Below are 19,780 nucleotides of genomic sequence, written 5' to 3' on the forward strand. Positions count from 1 at the left end.
GGAGGCATGGGTGTTAGAGGCCAACTGTCTAAGGACCTTCTTTCTATAGGTGGCCCAGCCCGGTCATCTGCCCACCACTAGGTAGCCACTGCCTCCAGGGGTTCCCTCCCGACTTTGCTATCTCTTAGGAAAGCATTAAGGTGAGCCTGGGCCACAGGTGCTGGGCACGCATGTCTGGTGACGGGTACTAGTGTCCGATGTCATACCTATTTTTTACTAGACAGAGTACAAGGTTGCATGTGGCACAACTGTCCTGACCCAGAAACAGCTTTTTTTTTTTTTAATTTTTTTTTTTTTTTTAAGCAGGAGCCAGGCCTTGAGTGGCCCCTGCCTTAGAGCCATTTACGATATAGCCCGTCACAGCTGGATTTTAAAAATACACAAAAATATATATAATACATGATATAAAACCTAGGTGGGGTTTAGGGGTGGCCTGAGCAGTATGCAATGGTGAAGACCTTCAGGGAGCTCGGGCTGGATGAGGAGGGGCACAGTACTTCATTTGAAACTCATAAATACCCAGGCGACCTTGGGACCTGGATGTAGAGAAGGCAGAGGCAGCCTCCTGTTCCCTGCCACCTGTCTGCAGGACATGGAGGGAGGGGTGCCTAGTGGCTAGCACACTGGGAGAACAGGAAGTAGAACCCTGTCTAGGCTCCAGCCCAGCTGTACCATTCCACAGCACGCCCCTTCCCTGCCAGCACCCAGCTCTGCTGGGGAGGTAGCTGAACCCAGCCTCCAGCTCTGTCTGCTTCTGGGGGCCTCCATCTTGGCACTTTCAGGAGACCCAGACTTGCTGTGTTAAGGGGCTGGTACCCAGAAGGTCCGAAGAAGTGTAGGCCCTTCTCAACCTATCCCCCAATTTGACACCTTGTACCAGGGCCTCCTTGCAAGCTGTCTCTTCCTAGTCTTAATGCTACCCTCTCTCCTGCCCATCACACTCCTCTAGTGGCCAGGGACAACACACTAAGCCCCCAAGGTGTCCTCCATAGTACAATTCTGATATCACCTGAGGCCAGGTCATCTATGGCTCAGTGCCCAGGCAAGCCACCCCACCGTGGAGCCCTCTTCTCTCCAGTAAAGCGCAGAACAGTGGCAGGGAGTGTGTGTGCTGGGGCCAGGGAGGCAGCCCAGGTCCCAGCCTGAAGAAACCCATGGGTGGGTAGGTCCCCCCAACCCACACCCAGGGAGACCAGGCAGGCAGGTGTTCGGAGGAGGTCCGACTTGCATCCTGTGGGCATGCTAGTCTTTCACAAGCTTGTAGACGTGATGCTGTGCCCCATGCTCACTGGTGGACACTTCAAAGACAAAAGCAATGACCAGCAGGGTCTCCTGCGAGTCCCGACTCGTGACCACCTACGGGGGCAGGGAAGAAGGGAACAGGATTTAGTAACTGCGCTGGCTGGACAGACTGGACGACTCCAGGCTAGCCCGGTCCCCACAGAGCCACCCGCCAGCCTCGCACCTGCAGGATGGTGAAGTTCTCCAGCACGCTGTTCATCATGTACTTCTCGGGCAGGTGCTTCAGCTTGTGGATGAAGTTGATCATGTACTCGCACATGGGTGAGCGGTGGATGCGGTACACAAAGCGGCCGTTCTCCAGGCGGGCATACTCTGTCTGCAGAGTGGGGCCAGGAAGGAGTGTGACCGGGCGTTTGTGGACCTGACTGACTGCCGTTCATCCCCTCAGGCCTCTACTCACCTCTACTTTCTCTACCACCTGCTTGCCGAAGGAACACACCTTGGTGGAGACACTGATGGTCATGCTGTCCGCCGAGCTGTACTGTGAGCTGACCCCGTAGAAGGCCCCAGGGCCTTCCTGGATTGTGCTGTTGAGGTCAGCCTAGGGGAGAAAAGAATCACGTGTGGCAGAGGCCTGACTGTCACCTGCTTCCCTCACCTCCACACCTCCATCCCACCTACCCAGAGGCCTGCAGGTTCCTCCTGCCCAGGGGCCCACTAGTGGTGAGGAATGGGCAGGGAACTGGGTAAGCTTGGGTTAGAGGCCTCTGGCTGGAGAATGCTTAGTGGTTAAGAGCATTGACTGCTCTTCCAGAGGTCCTGAGTTCAAATCCCAGCAACCACATGGTGACTCACGACCATCAGTAATGGGATCTGATGCCCTCTTGTGGTGTGTCTGAAGACAGCTAGAGTGTACTTATATATAATAAATCTTTATATATATAATAAATCTTTAAAAAATAAGGAAGAAGGGGCCTCACCCAGAACTTGACAAGGAAGAAGGCATTGGGGGGCCCTTTCTCGTAGAGCTCCTTCAGCCCCCCTTTCTTCTCGGGGAACTTGTCGTAGATCTGGCGAACATCCACTGCCTCCAGGGGTGGGTCTGAGAAGGCAGGGTTTGTCTGGCCGATGTGTACAAACAGGTGTTTGCTGTACTGTGGGGAGGGCCGAACTGGGGTCAGCCTGCAGCGATCAGCCTGCAGGCCCGAGGACCCCGCCGCTAGGACCCTGAGCTGGATGCTGGGTCACGGGCCAGTCTCCCCACCATCCCCACATTACCGTGTCGGGGTCCCTTTGCACCTCCATGAAGGCAGAATACTCCAGGAGGCGTAGCCGGGAGGAGGCGATGGTGCGGTCCTGCCAGGCAGGCACGGAGGCAGCAGTGGCAGCGGCTGGGGGCAGCGGGGCCAGGGACTCATAACCTAAAAGGGTAAGCGCTAACTCATCTGCCCACGTGTGCGTGTGGACAGCAGGGTTGGTCTGAAAAACCCAGAACGTGTGTGCTAGGGAGCCAAGGAGGCAGCCTGGGTCTCAGTCTGAAACCCTTAGGTAGATGACTCTCCCCAAGCCACACCCAGGGACACCGGGCGGACATGTGTGTGAAAGATGCCTTCCTGCATCCTTGAGGATGTCCAGTACACCAAGGAGGTAATCTCGGTAGTAGCCGTGGGATGTTTTTCTGTGTGCCTCCATTATATGTGTTTACACAGAAAACAAAACTGGTGTCCCCTAGATGAGAATTCTGGCAAGATTTTGGCATCGCTTTTTCTACCCGGAATAGAAACCTCTCAGACCCCTCTAGCTGCCACCCACCCTGGCACAAATACACAGGTCCCCAAACAGAAGGGCAGACACCGGAGGTGTCAGGGGCTACATGGCAATGGTGGCACTAACTTACTATTGAGTGTTGGCGGCAGGGGAGGCTGGATGGGGTAGGCAGGCTGTGCAAAGGGCTTGATGCTGTAAACAGTAAAAAGCAGGTTATACATCCTCAGGACCCCACCTGCCCCAGTCACCCCCACCACTTCCCCTGAGCTCACAAACTAGCCCACCACCATTGTGTGTTAAGTCTGATCATTCCCTGGCAGCATCCCACAGCCCTGGGGCTACACTGCCCCCTTCCATCCCCAGAAAAGCTATTCACGGTGTGGGAGTCGTGTGGTCTCAGAACCGAGAACCTTGAGTTTGGTTCACTACCTGGTGGCGACCAGAGACTGACTGCAGTTGCTCAAGTAGGCAATACTCACTCCTGAGACGGTCCAGGCTGTTGTCCTAGCAGAGGGGGGCTGCTCCAGAACTGTGGACAAAGCTAGGGCCTCAGTACCCAGAAATGCTTAGCCAGGTCCAGCCCAGCCCAGCCCAGCCCAGCCTAGCCCAGCCCAGCCATACCCTTGAGGTGGAGAAGACAGCCTGGGGCAGAGGGGAGGGTGGGCTGAACTTGTTCTGTAGGACGCTGGCAGAGACGATTTGGGCAGACGACATAGATGCCATGCTCTGAAGAGCTTTGTCCTTGGAGACCTGGTCCTGGGGACAGTGGTCACATCAGGTAGGAATTCTAGCTTTTGTGTGTCCACCCTCTTTGGCCCCCTGTCTCCTGGTGTCTTGTCTCCTCTGGGCACAGCCCACAGTATGAAATAACCGTTTGACCAGTTTATTCTATGTCCCGGCCTGGTAGTCCCTTACAAACTGGTTCTGGGATCCCCCTCCTATACTGAAAGGCTGGGTGCCTGAGTCCTTCGAATACAACAGCAGAGGACACCTCCCCCCCCCCCCCCACGGACACTGCGAGCTGCTCCCGGACCGCTCACAATTACCTGTAGCTTCTTCTGTGAAAGCAGACTTCTCTCACAGGTCACAGTTTAGTGGCTTCGGTTTGGTTGCTATGCTAAGCTGCACTGTGAGAAGCTTGTCTGCTGTGCACTTCACCCCTGTGCTACCCCACACTGCCCCTGTCACCCGGTGCTCTCAGGCCCCTCCCAGAGGTGCTGGGTTACTTACCAGGTTCATAGCCTGTGAAAGAGAAAAGGACAGGGAATTAGAAGATAGACACACACACACACACACACACACACACACACACACGCGCGCGCGTGAGGGCTCTGTGCGGGGAGGGGATATGCTTTTGTGGTAACCCACCCCCACCTTGTGCTCTGGCCATCAGTTCCTAAGGAAGCCAAGAGGCTGCTGAGGGCTGGGGGCTCTCCCCACCCAGAGAGGGAGTGCCTGCTAGTCAGGGGGCTCCCTGGCAAGATGAAGAAAAAGGGCCATGGGTGTGTGTGTCCCGTCCTAGAAGTGAGCCCCACAGGCTTGGGAGACTCAGAGGCTGGGAAAACAGGGGGCAGATCGTGAACCCCAGACTGAAGTTCTCAGCCTGGTAACTGTCACCCCCCCCCATCCCTACCTCCCCACTGAGCTGCCAGCCAACACCCTTCATTACCTCCCTCAAGTCCCCAAGGCAGTTAGCAAGCAACAGTCAGGAGAAAAGAACAGGGGAACACAGGAGAGAGGCAGGCTTTTGCAGTCCTCAGACACTGGCCACCAGCTTGTCCAGTCCCCAGTGGCTGTGGCCTCAAATGCTTGACTACTTTGGGGTTTGTTTGTTTTTTTGAGACAAGTATCACTGTGTAACCCTGACTGTCCTAAAACTCAGATCTGCCTGCTTCTGCCTGAATGCTGGGGTTAAGGTGCCACCATACCGGGCACCTGGGAGCTTTTGAACTTACTGCTGGCACTTGTGTGTCTCAGACCCTCTCAGTTCCTCAGCCCTGGTCTGGACCCAGAAGGATGCTGGGCAGGGCTAGGCCAAGAGCCAGGGGCCCATACCTTCAGTTTGGACTGAATCTCCCGAGATTTCCTTCTGGCTAGAACCTGCAAGTGACTACAGACCTGTGGGAAAAGAGAGAAAGGAGCAAAAAGGAGCAAAGGACAGGAGAGAGAGGAAGAACAGAGCTCAAGCCAGATAAAGCTATGGCAGGCTGGAGAGCCCACGGAGGCAGAGGCCTACAGCGTGCAGAACAGGCGAGGTCCAGGAAGGGGCCAGAGGCCCTGCTAGGCACCCAACATACCTTAATGCCAACCTGGTATTCCCGAACCTTCTTCCGAGCTAGAACCTGTATGTGGCTGGACACCTAGGAGGTGCCCCAAACCCCGCCACAAAGGAAAACACAGAGGGTGAGGAGGCACAGCCGGACGGCCAGGGTGGAAGGGGGACCCCAGCCCTCATCTCTGGCGGACCACAGTCTGATGGGAGAACTCAGTGTCTCCGTGGGCACATGCCTCTTGGTATTGTCAATTCTCTTCTTTCTTGGTCTTTAGTTGTTAGCCCACAGTGGTCTCAAGGGCCGCCATGCACTATGGTGTAGGTTGTTCACGGAACAGAACCTCGGCCCACCATAGGTCAAGCTCTATGCTCAGCAAGGGTTCTACCTGACCCAGAGGAAGTGGGTCACCCCCTCACGGGAGTCCTCACCCCTGTGGCCACCACACAGGCTAGACGTGGCTCTGTCATTCCTCCTGGCATTAGATGTTTCCTGAAGCCACAGTGCTTGCTTTTTTGTTTTGTTTTGTTATTTAGTTTGTGACAGGGTCTCACTCTGTAGTCCTGGCTGCCCTTGAACTCAGAGATCCTCCTGCCTCTGACTCCCCAGCGCTGGGATTAAAGGCTTGCCACAGCTTCTAGCAAAGATCTTTTGCACTGTCCTATGTGTCCCTCCCCTGTTTCTCCTTCAGCTTCTCCAAGCCTTTCCACAGACAGAGTTATGCACACAGTAGGTACTTTCATTTGGAGATCTTCTTTCCCAGAAACCTACTTCTCAAAAGACCAAAGCTGAGCTAATCCTAGGCAGTAAGACAGCCATTGGCAAGATTCAGGGGCAAACCACAAGCCATCATGGCTGTGCCGTGCGTGGTCAATAGCAGCAGCGGCTGTGGGCTTTCTTCGATAGTTTATTCCCTTAAACTGTTCTTTGGAACCCCAGTCAGGTCCCCCTAACTGGGTGCTCCTCTTGCAGGTCCCTAGAATCCCAGCAGATGCTTATGCTTGCCAGGACAAACCTGACGGCCGCCAAACACAGGTGCTGGCGTTCCCCAGGCTCTATACGCCCAACTCATTTGTCTCTGCAGCAACCTCTAACTTACAGATGACCTAATCAAAGCCGGGAGAGGTTCAGCTGTGTATCTGGGGGTCACACAGCCAGGTCAGAGCTGCCATTCAAACCCAGGCCGTGTGACCCTGGGCACCATTGGCTTCATCACCAAGCTATTCTCCCAGGATTCCTTCTGGCTCTTAGCGCTTGGGACCACCTCCTCAGGGCCAGCTCTAACAGCTAGAAGTCATAGGCAGGGGCTTACTCCCAACTTTTTGCCCATCTGGCTAATAGGAAGTCATTGTGCCAGGTATGGTAACACCTTAGACCCCAACACTTGGGAGGCAGAGGCAGGCTAGCCTGGGCTACATAGTTCAATCAGGGAGTCCCACTGCTACATGTGACAGAGATATGGGCACCAGTCCCCAGATGGCTGGGCTGCCCTGTGTGGAGAACCGAACCAGGGGTAGATGCAAGTGGGGTCAGAAAGAGACACATGCCCAACCTTTGGTCAGCTTGGTTTGATTCAGAGTCTGAACTTACAGAAGGTCAGCTGTTCCCAGGGCTAGCTGGGTTCCCAAGAATATGGGTGTGGTAGAAAGGGCAGCAGATACACTCTAGCTTGTGTCTAGCTTGGTTTAGGTGTCCAAGTATCTCTTATTTTTTTTTAAAGATTTATTTATTATATATATAAGTACACTGTAGCTGTCTTCAGATACACCAGAAGAGGGCATCGGATCTCTTTACAGATGGTTGTGAGCCACCATGTGGTTGCTGGGAATTGAACTCATGACCTCTGAAAGAGCAGTCGGGTGCTCTTAATTGCTGAGCCATCTCTCCAGCCCCCCCAAGTATCTCTTATATGAGTACACTGTAGCTGTTTTCAGACACAGCAGAATAGGGTAACGGACCGATTACAGACGGTCCTGAGCCACCATGTGGTTGCTGGGATTTGAACTCAGGACCTCTGGAAGAGCAGTCGGGGCTCTTAACCTCTGAGCCATCTCTCCAGCCCTGTCCATGTATCTCTTAATTCACAGCTGCAAAGAGCCAAGGCTAGGAAGCAAACTTCGCCCCCGGTAGCACAGGCTATGGGAACCTCAGGGTCTGTGTTGTCTGGGGGCTGGCGGGACTGAGATGGAGCCTTACTCTGGAACCTCAGACTTGAGGGATGCTTCTTCTTAGCCTCCCGAGTGTTGGGATTACAGGCATGTGTGCAGGAGACCGGCTGGAGCTTGCGGTCAGGCCACTCAGGCCACCCCTGCTGCTCTGAAGACCCAAGAAGAATCTCTGAGTTTGCCATAGGACCTCATTCGAGGCCCAGGGCAGGCATCGCTAAATGTCCACTCGAGGCAGGGAGCCAAGAACCCACTTAAGGATTAGGTTAGGGACAGGTGGGGATTGTCTATGTATACCCAGCACTCTGGGGGAGTAGGAGTTTGAAGGGCTAGGGCTTGACTTCACATCCTCCTAGGTATCCCAGATCTAATTCATCTAACGGCCCCCAACCTGGTCACCCATAACTGCCGGACTTCCCAAGAGCTGCCCTCTATCCCCCCACTGTGAAGGTTGCCTCTGCCTCCTGGCTGGCCTCCCAGATTCACTGCCCTGACAGCTGCAGGGCCCCGCCCCCACCCCCAACTACCTCCACTCCTTGGTCTCCCTCTCTTTCTCCTAGCTCATTCTGTTAGGTGTAGGGGCCAATCTTGACTCCCCCGACCCCAGCCTAGCTCAGTGACGCAATTTTGGGTGGGTGGGTGGGGGGTCACTGAACTCCCCTTTCCCAGTTTCTTAGTTCTGTCAACTTGACACAAGCCAGTTATTTGGGAAGACGGAACCTGGTTTGAGAAAATGGCCCCCAGCAGTCTGGACTATGGAGAGGCCTATGGGTGCATTGCCTTAATGATTGCAGAAGAGCAGAGCCCAGCCTTCTCTGACAGTGCCATCCCTGGGAAAGTCTGGGGTACTGTATGAAGGAGCAGGAAGCTACCCTCAGTGGTGGACTGTTATCTGGGCATAAAAGGCGAGACAGACCCTGTCCTTCCCAAGGTGTTTTTTTGGTCACGGGTCTTGACCACAGCAATGGAAACCCTAAGTCCATAGGATGGACACTAAGAGCTGGCCCTGAGCGTCCCTGTGGTCACTTGGCAGCTCTCTGGTGGGTGTGGGCTGACACAAGTGGGGTACTGTTGCTACCCTGCATGACCTGCCGAACCCCCACCTTGGCGTGGTCCCTCCCTGGTTAACTCTCGCACCTTCCGAAGGAGGTTCTGCCATTTCTCCTGGCCAACCCCAAGCAGGACCAGAGCTGTTTTCCTATCCCACCCAACTATGCGAACCCCATCTGGTGAGCAGGCCCTGGGGGCTAAACTGTGCTTCCAATACCCAAGACACCCATTGGTGATATGACAGGGGACCAGGGCCATCTCTCTACCTGTTTTCTCGTCCTGGTTTTTCCAGTCCTCAGCTTGATGTATCGGGCAATCAGCTCATTTCGACCTAGTCAGGGAGACAGAGCCAGTGAGAACTGAGGTAGTGCTTAGAACCAGGGGCTAGGCACGCCTACTTTTCACTCAGGGCTCCCCTAACAAGGTCTCCAGGACTTAGGGGAGGGCACGGCCTACAGTAGAAGCCTTGACAGGCTTCCTGGGCAGCAAGGCACTCCTCCCAGCAAGGGTCGGATGCTGGGAACGGTTTGGGTAGGTCTCAGCCCATATTCCCTAGCTGTGAGCTCTTCTGTCTGGTTTCATCCCGGTCATGGGGGAACCCGGAATATGCTCTGTCTCTTCTCTGGTGAAGGAAGACAGGAAACCTCTGAGATGTCTCTTATACTGACAGCTTGGGTCAAGGTGTAACACTCAGTCCATGTGCCAGGGACCCCATTCAGTGTTGCCCAAATAGACTCTGAGTCTGGGGTTAGGGACTCTGCATAGCACCAGAGACCATCCTGGGGAGTAGGCTATGCAATGTGGGGGCCGCCTAGACATACCACAGGGTGTATGTCAGCATCCAGGGTGTGCGCTCAGCCCCCCAACCTCTTGGCCTCCCCAGAACTGCCACATTCCCCAAATTCCTCTGCGATGACAGAACAGGCCCCACCACTCCTCCCTGCCCTGCCCGCCAACCCCTTGGTCTAAAAATACCCCGTGGGGCTGCCCTGCCGTTGGTGAGAGTGCAGTGTGGGCAGGAGGCCCCACCCGGTGGAGCACCCCGGAATATCTTCATGTCCCAAGAGTGGAGTTTTTCAAGCATCAAGGACTAGCCTGTCCTGACAGTGGGCCTCCCATCTCCCTGTAGAACCCTCAGTCCTGGGTTTTGGGAGCTGGAGTCTGGGGCTGCCTCACTAGGCCACAGGCTCCTGACGGAGGAGGCTCACTGGACTGACCCAGTTTTCCTGCCCCCCCTGAGTCACCCCGAAACCTTCAGCCGGCAGGGCTAGGGAGAGGCGGGGCGCGTGTGGGCTGTGGCAGGCCTGTTTGCGAGGTGCAGTTGGAGGAGGCCCCAGACACACGCAGCCCAAGCCTGCCGGCCCGGACTCGCCCGCCGGGCAAGCCGCCAGGGCTCCCCCAACCAACCGGTCTGGCAAGGGACAGAAAGCAGGGGGTGGAGCCAGGGGTGGAGCCAGCGGGCGGGGCCCCGCCCACCTCTGCCAATCGCACTTACCGTACATCTTGCCCTCATCCGACAGGATGATCTTGCGCCGGCCACAAGGCGGGTAGATGGCCAGGGCCTCCTGAAAGCTCTGCTCGATGTCTGGGCTCCACACTCCCTCGGCATCGTTGTCCAGCCCTTTATCCAGGCCCTCGGACCCATCTTCCCGGGCCTCCCCGGGGCTGTTGTTGGCGGTCCAGCTGTTGGACGCTATTGTGCTGGTTGCTCTGGGCTCTGGGCCTGAGCCCCCTGGATGGCCTGAGCCTAGACAAACAGAGGCCAAGGGTTAGGGGCAGGCTTTCCCCACCCACCCCAGTGGCCACACTCAGTGCTCCCCACACTATGGGTAGGTGCTCCAGGTTGGAGGCTGAAGTTAAGCCTCTTCAGATTTGTGTGACCTTGCAGGAGTTAGTTTACCTCTCTGTGCACGGATCCTATAAAAAGTCAGAATGGTCTATCGAAGGCGAGGGCGGGAGAGAAGGGGAAGAGTGGAAGATCTCCCCTCCACACACACACCCCGCCCTGTTCCCAGCACTCCTGTTCAGCTAACACCCGCCTGTCCCTCCAATTCCAGGGACTCTGACATCTCTGGCCCTACGTGCCACACATACACAAAATTAAAAACGCAAAATCTATTTTAAAACTTAAAAAGGGTCTTGTTGAGTCGTGAGGTTTTAAAAAGCTAGGCTGGGAACACTGAAACAGTAATAATAGCGGGGTGTGGTGGTGTACCCCTGTAAGCCCAGCACTTGGAAGGCTAAGGTAGGAATCCAGCCTCCTCCACTACACAGCTCATCTGGGGCCAGCCTGGGCTCCATGATGTCTGTGCCATTCTTGCCCCTCTCCCACCCAGGAGCCACACCGTGGCAGGCAAGAACAACTGCTGGAAGGTGTCCTCTGACCTCCACAAGCAGGCACAGACACGCACACAGGACTAAATAATTGGAATAAAACCGTAAAAGGCTGGGGAGAAACCTCAGAGGTTAAGAACCGTGGCTGCTCTTCCAGAGGACCCAGGTTCAATTCTCAGCACCGATGTGGTGGCTCACAACTGTGACTCCAGTTCCAGGGCCCCTGACGCCCTCTCACGGACATACATGCAGGCAAAGAACACATTCACATGAAATCAAAATAAAAAGGGTTAAAGGGAAGAGGTCCTCTTGATCACCAACCACCACAGTACACAACAGTGCTGCACAAGTGGGAGCCCGAGGCAGGAGGATTGCTAGTTTGAGCCAGGCATGGTCTTTGCCTGTAACCCAGCTTTGGGAGGCTGACTGACGGCAAAGTTCTAAGTTCAGTCTAGACTCACTCAAAAACAAAAACCTTCTGAAACACTGGGCAGGGAGGCAGAAGCTTGTAACTTCAGCACTCTTGGAAGGCTGTGGCAGGAGTTCAAGGTCACTCTCAGCTGAGTCTAGCCTGGGCTATGTGAGGGTCCAGCCTGGGCTATGTAAGGCCTGTCCCCACCCCCACCCCCAGGCCAGTTTCTACACAGGCAGACATGGAGGATGCTTACTCATAGCCAGAAAGTTGAGGCTCCCCAGGCAGTCTCAGAAGAGGAGTACCAGGCAAGGACTGGTATGTCTGTAGGGGGGTGGGGGCTCCAGCCAGGGCCCTCACTACCTGCTCCTACCAGCATTAGTGCTGTCCTGCTGTGAGATGAGACCATTCTCACCTGCCCCCACAGAGGACCTTAGCATGGGCCAGGCGATGGCCTGGGAGTAGCCAGGACCCAGACAGCACAGGATAAGTAGGAGGTGCAGTCAGCAACCTGGCTTCACCTGTCCGGCCTCCATTCACTTCCTGTTCCCATGCCTCCTCAGCCCCACAGCAGCCCATAAACCACCCACACACAGCTCTTTCCTGGCCCACATGGCAGATGGGTCAAGGCTCTGGGAATTGGGGGGCACCCTCTCTATCCCCCCATGAACACAGTCTGGAACTCCAGCAACCCCAGAACCTGAAGTCGGAGTTCTTGGGGCCTCTAGACCTTAAAGAGCTTTGCTCTGGGGCAGCGAGAATGCAGTGTCTGCCACAGCAGACACTAATCCCGCATTCAGGAGGCAGAGGCAGGCAGATCTCTGGATTTGAGGTCTACAGAGCGAGTGCTGGACACAGTCTTGCTATATTACTCAAGCTTGTCATCCACCTGCCTCAGCCTCCCAGGTGGTAGCATATCAGGATGTTCATATGAATGAATGAAATTACAGAGAGCACTAGACATCAGGTTTAGACTTAATGTTTCCAACAGGGGCACCTCCATACACCAGGCAGGCTTTGGGGATTTTATACAGTGACTCATAAGTGCTATTTAGTATCAATGCTACTTTGTACATGAGAAAAACCAAGGAACAGAGAAGTTAAACAATGTCCCCAAGGGGATGCAGCAAATTGATAGAGCTACTGTTTGAGCAGAGTTACTGGCTGTTAGCAAAGATGGGGGCCAGTGTTTGTGGGGAGAAGAGAGGCCCTTGCTACTCACTCCCTGACCCTGTAGACAAGAAAAAGAGGCATCGAAACCCACCACCTAAATAGGAAAAGGAGGTCCAGGCCACGATGCCCCCTCAGCTCAAGTGGCTGTAACACCTTCTAAGGCCCTACGCCACCGCACAAGACCCGCCTTTCTGGAGGCTTCCAAGATACACAGAAGTCTCTGTCAGTGGCCAGTGGCCAGCAAGGGTTTGACTCCCCTACCCGGTGTCTGTCCCTCACCACCACATGAACTGTCTAAGTCTGTAACCCCTCTCCTCCGCTTGCAAAAGGTGCTGTGCTAGTTGGGGAAAGGGGACACTGGAGGAGCAGTTGAAGTCCTTAACCTCCTCAGAGGTCAGTCTGATGCTGATGGAGCTGTCGGACCAGCTAGAAGGGTCAGAGGACCCACCCAGAGATAGGAACCTTTGGCCCAGGGCTTTAGCCTCCAATGGAACAGCTGGACTTGGTGCATGGGGAGCCCTAGTAACCTGAAGAAACTTTCTGGCCTCCTCAAGACTCTGGCTGCTTCCCCTCATCCAGGCCATGCCCCCCTCCTGGGTGATGTCAGTCCCGCCCCGCCCCCGAGGGAGCATGTGGCCAAATATGGCGAACAGACAGCCTGGGAGCTGGGACAGACTGGGGGATGGGGCAGCCCCTGGCTGGGATCTTGGATAGCTGAAGAGGGGAAAAGGCGGGGGTTGGGGGGTGTGGGAGATGTCAAGGAGTAAGGACCCTAATATACACACCCTACATGGCTCCTGGGTACCTGCCATCCAGACAGGTCTGACATGACTCTGGAGGGCAGAGTGTCCACACAAATGACCTAAATCGTAACCCCCTCCAGCCTTACACAGCAGCACATACATGCCTGCAAGGCTCTTGGCTACTCAGAAAACGCTGTGGTCAGGGGTCTCCTCTGCCAACATTACTCCAAGTAGTCATCCTTCTGGAAGCGTAGGAGAGAGACTACAGGGGTGATCGTAGCTGCCCTCCCTGGGTTGCTATCGTGGGTGAAGTCAGTGGCGAAGTGTGGGTGCTCACCCCCAAACCCTGGGATCACATGGGAGACCGGAGGCTGAGCCTCAAGTGGCTGACACTTGGGCGAGCCAGTCCCCAGAGACAACCTCTACCTGGAGGTGTGTTCTTCGAGGAACAGAGGGCCAAGGAATGGAGGGACAGGTGGGTTCAGGTAGGTGGAAAAGAGTGGAGGGTCCCAGAAGTGTCACCTAGCACGAGCCAATCAAGAAGAGTGAACTAACTGTACAGAGAGTAGACAGAAACCAGCAAGTGCCAGACAGCCTGCTCTCACAGACAGGCAGACGGACTAAGGGACTCCCATCTGGGGCGGGAGGAGGGAGGGGAGTAACCCGTCCACACTGAGCTAAGTAAGACCCAGGGATGGGCCCAGGGCACCCAGGTGAAGAGGCAAAGAGGTGAGACCCGTAGGGACACCGCAGGAGGAAGTCGGGGGCTGGAAAGTACAGTGGAGCAAAGACTGACCCAGGAGACGGAGGAGAAAGGCGGCAGGGGTGGGTGGGGCCTAGCTCAGCTCCTCCTACAGACCCTCTTCTTCCCCCACCCCCCAGCTGGAGTTTTCTGCGTGGCTTTAGTTTTTCTCCTCATCCTTAGCCTGCAGACAAGCCACACCTGCCTCCTCCCTTGTCCCAGACCCTCAGCCTGGGGGTCAGTGACGAGGAAGGGGGCCAGGAGGCCCAGGGAGATAAGGGGCCCTGGCTGCCCACTCCCAGCCCCGGGGCCAGATCTGCGGGCAGAACTGGCCCGACAGCTCTGCGTGAAGGCCAGAGTTGGGCGGCTGTCAGGCCCTGTTCCTCCAGACCACCAGTCCAGTGGCTCCCTCCGAAGACGGAAAGCCAAATTTAGGTGAAGGCTCCCCGAGAGCTTGTGTCCTGGTGGGAGCACAGCAGAGATGAGGCACGCTGTCAGGTGGCACTTCGCTGTTTCCCAGGGGTACAGAGGCAGAGTCGGGCCCTGCGGCCACAGCTACCTGCCCTCCAGAGATCCCGGTCCGAAATGCTCCGCTTACTGGAGCCATAACCCAAAGTGGGCTAATCAGTGGGTCCCGAAGCGCTACACCGCCGCAGGCTGCGCGGAGAGGACGTTAATGCTGGGAAGGGCGCGATGGGCCTCCCCACCCCCTAGCCTTTCTTCCCTCCACCCCACCCCCACAGCAGCCAGCTGTTCTCCAGCTGCCAGAGGCTCCCACCCTACAAGTGGCCAAGCTCTGGTTAGGACCAGAATGGGCTAGGGGAGGGGGTAGAGATGTTTTATGCCTCCAGTCTAAGGACCCAGAAGGGACCTGCCAAGTAGCCACACCCTGCCGTGCTGGGGTGGGAGGACCCTCTCCCTTTCTCCACAGGAGGGAGTAATTTCCAGACCCACTGGAGAAGGCGGGGCCTCCCTGCTCCAGCTTACTAATGTGCTTCCAATTTTGAGAGCCCTGGTTCCCATCCCTCTCCCCCACTTCTAGGAGTCCCAGCCAGGAACGGCCCCCTCCTCAGAGCCCCCAGGCCTCCTACAGACAGAGCTGACCGGTCCCAAAATGCCTCCCAAACCCTCTCCAGGGTCTCCGGGTAGAGGGAACCTGAGATCCAGCAGGGACAGGCTGACCGACAGCCTGGGAACTGGGGTCCCACAAAGTTCAGTACATATGTCTGGCTACCTGCCCCAGATCATCCACTGGGCTGCCAGCAGTGTCCTGTATAAGCACCTTACCTTCCCCTTCCTCTCCCACAGGAGGCAGCAGCCATAGTAGGGCGTGTAGCCTCCTGTTTTTTTTAAATCTGTGTATATATTACAGCCTCTGTGCACGTGTGGAGGTCAGAGGGCAACTGGTAGACGTCCTCTCCTTCCACCACATAGGTCCTGGAGGGCAAACTCAGGTTGTCCCGCTGAGCCCTCTCGCTGACCCCATCACACCCTTTTTAGAAAGAGGGTCTTCACTCCCGAAACCCAGGCTACCCTGGAGCTTGTGGTATTCCCAAGTGTTGGGGTTCACAACGTGAAAGAAAAAGTCGAACTAGGGTTATGTGTGTTGTAACATAAGTTTGTCATTTTGGCTACCGTTTTTTTCTTATTGTGCTTTGATATAAAGTCTCACTTTGTAGCTCTCACTGGCCTTGAACTCACCGTCCCCACACCTCAGCCTCCCGTGTGTTAGGAATTGCAGATGTGAGCAAAAAATAAAATCATAGAGTGGTAAAAACAGAAATGCATGCATATTGCAACATCTACCATGCTAGTCAGTCTCCTTCTCCTCTCTCTCTCTCTCTCTCTCTCTCTCTCTCTCTCTCTCTCTCTCTCTCTCTCAGAGGTTGAGTCTCATTGTATGGCCCTGGCTAGCCTTGTAGCCTTGAACCTGTGTCTCAGTCTCCTGAGAGCCAGGCTCATTTTAGAGTTGAGTGAAACTGGGCACATGCCTTCTCTTTCACAGTATCCTTTTTTGTATTTTTTCAGTCTCTCTCTGTGTAGCCTTGGCTGCCCTAGAACTCCCTCTGTAGACCAGGCTGGCCTCTTGAACACAGAAATCCGGCCTGCCTCTGCTTCCGAAGGTACTGGACACCACACCCGGTTTGACAGTATCTTTTCCAGGTAGATGGCACATGCATTGGGGTCACAGGCCCCCACACCCTGTGTGGCAGAGCCCTGAGGATGTCACCCACACAAGCTGAGACAGTGACCACCCACGGAGTTGGTCTCAGTCACACCCAAGTTTCCGGCACAGGGAGCCACACACTGGTCTGGCTCTCCCAGGATATAGACTGTGAGTACATTGCATTCAGCTCCTTGGCACACGCTGCGCCCTCAAACGCATCCGTGGCAGTGGCGGGTCCTGTCGTACTCACGTGCAGTGTCATGAACAGTCACACAGACAAACCCAAAGCCACCTCACACATCATTTCACAACCGACAACAGAAGTGGCCACACCATGGCATGACAGATCACATGGAAAGGCCCCTCAGGTGGAATCTTAGCACCACAGTCCCTCACACAGCTGGTGTGCCCACAGACACACAAATTCTCTCCACAACTACCTGACTCCGAATGCCATCCCAGCGGCTTCTCTCTCTCTCTCTCTCTCTCTCTCTCTCTCACACACACACACACACACACACACACACACACACACACACACACACACACAGACGTAGGCATTTCCATCCCCCACCCAACTTACACACTGGATTCTTACCAGGCTCTCTTTCCATGTGGGCTTTGGACATTCGACTCTTGGCTTGTCTACAAGCACTCTCACCCTCAGAGCCATCTCTAAAGACAGCCCAAGGGGCTGGGGATTTAGCTCAGTGGTAGAGCGCTTACCTAGGAAGCGCAAGGCCCTGGGTTTGGTCCCCAGCTCCGGAAAAAAAAGAACCAAAAAAAAAAAAAAAAAAAAAAAAAGACAGCCCAAGGTCTCAGTTTCCCTCATGACCTAGTGATGGGGGACGTGGCTCTCACACCTAATGATGGGGGACGTGGCTCTCACACACATCACCCGCCATAAGTGGCTTTTCTCTCTCATGGTCACAGAGTGTCCCACAGTGTGTCCCACACAGATGACCCCTCACGGTCCTCAAATATCCTCAAATCCAGTCACACACAGCTGCTTTCCCATTTCCTTCCTCTATCACTTCCTGTCTTTTCAGGCCTGGCAGGGAGTCCAGGAAACAATCGGCACTCTAGGAAACCCCAAGGGCTGAGACTCTGGGGACCTGGGTCTGGATTCTCTGGCCCTAGCCTTCAGAGGATCTGGAGCAGGCAGTGCCTGCTCCCAGCGACAGGGAACACAGGACACCAGTGGCCTGCTGATCCCCCCAGCTCTAACCAGACAGGCTCAGGCTGGGGTCCTGAGGCTGCCACAGCTCCTGAGATCCGTGGGGAAAGGCTGGAACCTCCTGGGGACCCCAGAACACTGTGACAGCCAGCCCTTCACAGTCCTTGGCTTGTCAGCTCCCTCTGCATCCACTCAGGACAGGACTGGTGACTTCTGTTTCAGCACAAGCTTCTAGGGGGCCCTAGGAGGCCCTGAAGGGCTCTAGGGCTAAGTCTGAAGGTAACCAATCAATGACCTCTGAACCCCACTTACAAGGGCAAGTATCCCCCACTCCATACAGCCTCCCCTGCTCCTTCAGATCTGTTTCAGGCCACCATACTGAGCTATGTGCCCTTCCTCAGACCCTGCTCCCCCCTCCTTGCAATACCCGGGGCTACCCACCCATCTCTCCAGACCCCTCCAGGTTCAGCTTCTATGATGGGCAGAGACCGAAGGCAGACAGGGGGACAAGCCTCTGAGGAGATGAGGGATCAGGAACCCTAGGAACCATCAACACAGCTGGCAAGCCAGAGACCTGTCTCCTGCCCTCTGCTGAGCTATTGGCTTTTAAGTGCCTTTCTTTCTCCCAACAGCAGAACGAGTTAGGGCGTAAAAGAATTCAGTGATGGTGGATGAAAGGCTAGGTAGACACACACCTGCGTGTGTGCGCGCACACGCAAAGATTTCCTGCCAACCACTGACCATTCTGTTCCCCAAAGTGCTAATTAGCATTAATTACAGTTCCCTCCCTGGAGGTGGGGTAGGCCTGGCTTCCAGCCCCTCCCTGAGGAGGGGGTATTCAGTCTCGTGTCCACTCTTTGCCCAAGGGGTGAGTAGACCCTCACCCTTTCCCCGAAGGACTAAAAAGCATTGTCAGACAACAGGGAAGACCAGAGTGGGAGGGGAAGACCAGAGTGGGAGGGGAAGACCAGACGCCCTCAATTGCTTTAACAAGTGTCAGGTGTGGAGAAGGAGGTCGGGGGACTAGGAAGGGCAGAGGCACAGTCTCCTCTTGCCTTCAACTTCTATGTGCTTTCCCTCCTGACTCCAGGCGGCAGCATCCCGTAGCTGGTTGTGTGTGTAGGGGTGTACCAGACCCCAGCACTGAGGCGGAACCCTGTGTGTACAGATCCAGGCTACGAGAGTTCGAAAACACGGAGCCACCATGGACATCAGCCCCTCAAAGTTGTGTTCAGCCCCCACCGCCATCCTCCGGGCTGGGCTACAAGTCCAGGCCTGACTTGGTTCTGCCCCTACCTGGAGAGCTCGAGATACAAGGGGACACAGGCCCTGAGAAGCCCGGCCCCAGGCTTCCTTCGTTCCCCGTGCTCTTTAAGAATCTAAGCCCTCAATCAGGGCCCCTGTTGAGGGGGGGCGGGTAGAGCAGGGGCTTCAGTGACACTGCCCGAGGGCCTGTGGGAGCTAGAAAACAGCCCTACACTAGCGCTCCGGCCTCCCTTCCCAGGCAAGAATAAAGACGTGACAGACAATGGAGAGGACCCGAGTGGGAAGGGAAGACCAGCCGCCCACAATTGCCATAACAAGTTCTCCGGAGAAGTGCGGGGAAGGCCCCAAATCCAGCCGCGTCCAGAGCAAGGCTCCTAGAGCAAGGAGCTGGGACTCGCCCTGACGCGGTCGGCCGAACTGGTGGGGACAGGCGTCCCCCCCCCCCCCCCGCCCTTGGGTGCGCACACGCTCTGGGCTCACACCGTGGCTTCCAGACACCCGGGCCGGGTCCCAGCGTAGCCGCGAGCAGCGCGCACACCGGCGCGCCCTGGCCAAGGCCTGAGTGGAGCCGCGGCCCGCGGGCTCTCGGAGTCCAAAGGGCACCCCGGATACGAGTCCCGGCGGCAGGCCCTCCAAACCCGCGGCTCCAGGAGTACACCCCGGCACACGGCGGGGCCAGGCCCGGGCACCGGGGACACTCCGGGCTTCCCAGCCTCCGGGTCGCGGAGGGGGGGGTCGGTGGGGTGGGGTGGGCGGGGCTTCCCGGAGAGCGTCTCCCCCCTTCCCTCCAAAGTTCCCGGCACCCAGGTCCTGGGCTCGGGCGCAGGCTGGACAATAGCTCAGAGACCCCAGAGTGTCCCGGGTCCCCGCCATCCAGAAGCCACCCGAGCAGTCACCTCTGCGCGCGAGGCCTCCGAGTTGCATTCCCCGGGCTTACCTGCTCCGAGCTCCGGGGGGCGCTCCGCCGGGCCGCTCCGCCGGGCCCGAGGGAGTAGTAAGGGGGGCCGGGAAGGGGGGTCGTGGGCAGGGGGATGGCCGGAATGTACGGAATGAGCCGGGCCGGAGCGGGAGGTGCTGGGCGCGGAGGAGGGAGCGAGCGGGACGGAAAGTTTGTGTTGAGGGAGCCGGGCGGGGGGTGGGGGCTGCGGACGGGAGGGGCGGGCCCGGTGGGCGGAGCCAGTGGCGGGCGGGCCCACGGGTGGGCGGTGTTATTTGGGGGGAGTGGTCTAAGGCGGGCCGGGGCCTGCTGTCTCTCTAACCACCCAGCCCCAA

General features: G+C 56.4%; 1 protein-coding gene across 1 annotated transcript; it reads right to left on the reverse strand.

Annotated features, from left to right (window-relative positions):
• Positions 1-236: 236 nt before the first annotated feature.
• Positions 237-19,634, reverse strand: Tead3 (TEA domain transcription factor 3). The gene is given in 13 exon segments (NM_001098216.1): positions 237-1,356; positions 1,466-1,618; positions 1,703-1,843; positions 2,223-2,396; positions 2,521-2,663; positions 3,140-3,201; positions 3,489-3,538; positions 3,631-3,765; positions 4,240-4,251; positions 5,307-5,369; positions 8,761-8,825; positions 9,990-10,241; positions 19,446-19,634. Coding segments are annotated over 12 exon segments (1,314 nt in total). The 5' UTR covers positions 10,192-10,241; positions 19,446-19,634; the 3' UTR covers positions 237-1,242.
• Positions 19,635-19,780: the final 146 nt, after the last annotated feature.

This window comes from Rattus norvegicus, chromosome 20 (genome assembly GCF_021556685.1).
Source record: "Rattus norvegicus strain SHRSP/BbbUtx chromosome 20, alternate assembly SHRSP_T2T, whole genome shotgun sequence".
Classification (NCBI taxonomy): domain Eukaryota; kingdom Metazoa; phylum Chordata; class Mammalia; order Rodentia; family Muridae; genus Rattus; species Rattus norvegicus.